This window comes from Carlito syrichta, unplaced genomic scaffold (assembly GCF_000164805.1).
Source record: "Carlito syrichta isolate Samal-C Ts95f unplaced genomic scaffold, Tarsius_syrichta-2.0.1 Scaffold247153, whole genome shotgun sequence".
NCBI classification, from domain to species: Eukaryota; Metazoa; Chordata; class Mammalia; order Primates; family Tarsiidae; genus Carlito; species Carlito syrichta.
Genome location: NW_007191249.1, coordinates 1 through 3,133, shown reverse-complemented (window position 1 = coordinate 3,133; position 3,133 = coordinate 1). Strand labels below are relative to the sequence as shown.

The following is a 3,133-nucleotide window of genomic DNA, read 5'->3' as shown; positions in this document are numbered from 1 at the left end:
TACATAGCAAAGAGGGCGGGCTGAAATTGGGCGTGTGGCGGCTTATGATAGGAGGAAAAGTAGTGGTGGTATGAGGAGAGGAGGTGGAGGGGTGTTGTGGTTTGGCGCGCGCGGGCTTTTCGGAGGACAAAGAAGAAGGCTTATATAAGATGGCTGCTATTTTTAAAATGGCTCCCAACATCTCCTCCCTTTCTGTTCAAAGACAGAAGGGATGGTGAGCATTAACCGGGTGAGGGAGTAGGGGCCCGGCTCCTCCCGTGGATTCTCCGAGTCCACCACCATTGGCTCTTGGTATCTTTTGGGGAGGAGAGGCAGAGCCAGAATTGATTTTTGAGAAAATTAGAAAATTAGATACCAACCTCTATGCAAGCCAGGTGTGTTCACAGGGATACCCAGAGGAGGTCGAAGTTTTTGTGACCTTCCCTTGTAATACTTTGTTCTACACTCATCCCGATGCTCATACCCTGTTTCTCGTAAAGGGAGAGGGTAGACATGCCTCTGGTTATCATGTCGTCCCCGTAGGGAGGGAGCCGTAGTAGTCTTTTTCCGTGCCTTCTTCCAATGCCAGCCGTTGGTAATGGATTTGGATAGGTTTAGAGAGGACAGCATCAATTTGTCTTTTGATAAGATTAGTAAAATGGCGAAACGCCCAGGGACCGAAGGTTATGAGCAAAAGGAGGCAAAAGAGGGGGCCCAAGACAGGGAGGAGGTAAGGGAGGAGTCCATTAAGTCCGGTCCAAAGCGGGTTCTCGAACAATTCTTTTCTTCGCTTGATGAGGTCTTCTTGTAATTTCTTGATTTTGTCTCGGACGATGCCAGACTTGTTGGCGTAGAAACAGCATCGTTCCTGTAAAGCTAAACAGATTCCTCCCTGTTCTGCAGTTAATAGGTCTAATCCTCTGCGATTTTGTAGAACTACCTCAGCTAAAGAATCAATTTGATCTTGTAGATCATTAATAGTTCCAGAGAGAGTTTGAACATCATCAATTAACTGACGAGACAACTTATTATAGGTATTAACAGCGACCCCTATCCCCGCTCCGCCGGAGGCTACAGCGGTTGTAACCCCCAAGCTTAGAAGTAGGGGAATGGCTTGGAGAGCACGCCGGTGGTGTCCCGCTATAAGGTCAAGACTAGGGAGAGGGACAGGTTCATCCCCGGGGATGATAGAGATGTCGGGGAGAAGGCTAGCTGTAACGCAGAGGCCTGTCCAATTGAAAGGGAGCATGGTGTAGGCAAGGTTGCCCCCACAAATGAACACTTGTCCTGGAGGGGGGCAGATGGAGGTGGAAACGTTAGTTACAGTATGACAATCGGAAAAGGTGACAAATCCGACGTCACTATCATAAGAATTATTTTGAAATTTCCCTTGGAAGCAACCGGAGGAATTGAAACCCGAGGGCTGTACTCTGAAAGGGGGGTGATAATGAGCAACTGGCATCTCCATTGAAAGGGACATAGGAAGCGTTTAAGACAGGAATGGCAGTAGGTAGAGGCATACCAATGGTTATACATAGCCAGCAGTCCTGTGCAAGGGAGGGGTTAGTGGAGTTTACTAGAGAGAGAGTGGCTTCGAGGATTCCCTGTGTGTATGGATCCAAGGTAATGTCTCTGGGTTTTGGAAGGGCGAGTGGGTGGTAGTCTAAGTGAGGGTATAACTGTCAGGTCAGTTCTTGGATGTGTTGGGCAACAAGAGTTTGTTTTTGAATGTCGCTGGGGCCCCCTCCATCTGATACATGAACCGGGGCAACGGTATGCCAGCACACACTTTTGCCAACAGTACCTAGACAGGATGCCTGAGAATATTTAAGATCTCTCTCAAAGACACTGCCAGAGGGACGCGGAGAGGTTCTTTCTAAAATAGCAGTATAGTAGGTTTGACCATGGAGGGTGCATAATTGAGCAGAAGTATAACAAGTGACATGGACTGCCGGAAGAATAGAGGTGCACTGTGTAGGGCAAGGCCCAGGGCGACCCTGTGTGGCAGGAATGATTGCGGGTTTGGATTTGCAGGTCCATTGTTGCTTTGATATCCCTGAATATGTGTGAGTGTAGGCAAGATAGGCTATTTTCGTGTTGCAGTCAACTTACCGGGAATAGGAGGGGGGAGTGATTGGGGACATACCGCCTTTGCAATTGCAGGGATTTCCAAAAAGGGCCCTTTTGAGTTCTTGAGGATTTGGGGGGGGGTCCAAAACCGGCGTGTGCACAGAAGGCGTATGTAAAGAGGACGAGGAGGCAGGGCTTCATTGTCTGTAAGGGAGAAAAGGAAAAGGTTTTCTCAGGGATTTTTCCCTGGGTTGAGTGAGTTATTTTCCTTGGGAGGATTTATTGGTTTGATTAGGCGTTCAGGCAGCCATCGAGGCCCCCCTTCTTGAGAGTCATAGATACAGGCCGAACCGCATCCCCATATGAGGACCGGGTCAGGGCCCTGCCATTTGAGCGTTGAGGGATTTTTCCACATGACGTGCGCGTATTGGTCATTTGTTTTTTGGTGCCAATGACGATCGGCTGCCGATTTCCCCTGAGCATCAAGTTGTAGGAAATTTAGAGTGAATAGAGCATGATTAAGGAGATTACGCGGTGATCCTTTGGTGGGGTAGAGATCTGTGGTTTTAAGTTTGTTTATGGTATTTTTCAAGGTCTGATTAGTTCTTTCTACGATGCCCTGGCCTTGTGGATTATACGGGATTCCTGTGATGTGCTTGATATGCATTTGAAGACAAAAGGTTTTAAAGGCCTGAGAAGTATATCCAGGGCCGTTATCTGTCTTTAAGACATTAGGTTTATCCAGAACTGTAAAACAGTGGAGAACATGAGCAATCACATTTTTGGTGGCTTCACCACTTTGAAGTGTGGCGAGGATGAAGCCACTGCAGGTATCTACTGTGACATGGATGTATTTTAGGTTGCCAAATTCTGGAACGTGCGTAATATCCATTTGCCATATATCATTTGGAAGTAGGCCTTTGGGGTTGACCCCAAGATGTGGCAAAGATAAAAAGATTACACAAAGTGGGCAATTTCTAACGATGTCCCTGGCTTGTTCCCTGGTGATTTTGAAACGGAGGCGCAACGTCTGGGCATTCACATGGTGCAGATTGTGAAATTGCTGGGCACTTTTAAAGGGGTC

At 47.7% G+C, this 3,133-nt stretch overlaps 1 protein-coding gene across 1 annotated transcript in view; it reads left to right on the top strand.

Annotated features, from left to right (window-relative positions):
- The window catches only part of LOC103253707 (DNA topoisomerase 2-binding protein 1-A-like), an 18,548-nt gene extending 17,098 nt beyond the window's left edge, over positions 1 to 1,450 (top strand). Inside the window, exons 5-6 of the mRNA XM_008051953.2 lie at positions 523 to 709; positions 1,127 to 1,450. Coding sequence (XP_008050144.2) covers positions 523 to 709; positions 1,127 to 1,450 — 511 coding nt within the window. The remainder of the gene's footprint in view (positions 1 to 522; positions 710 to 1,126) is intronic.
- The last annotated feature ends 1,683 nt before the right edge of the window (positions 1,451 to 3,133 follow it).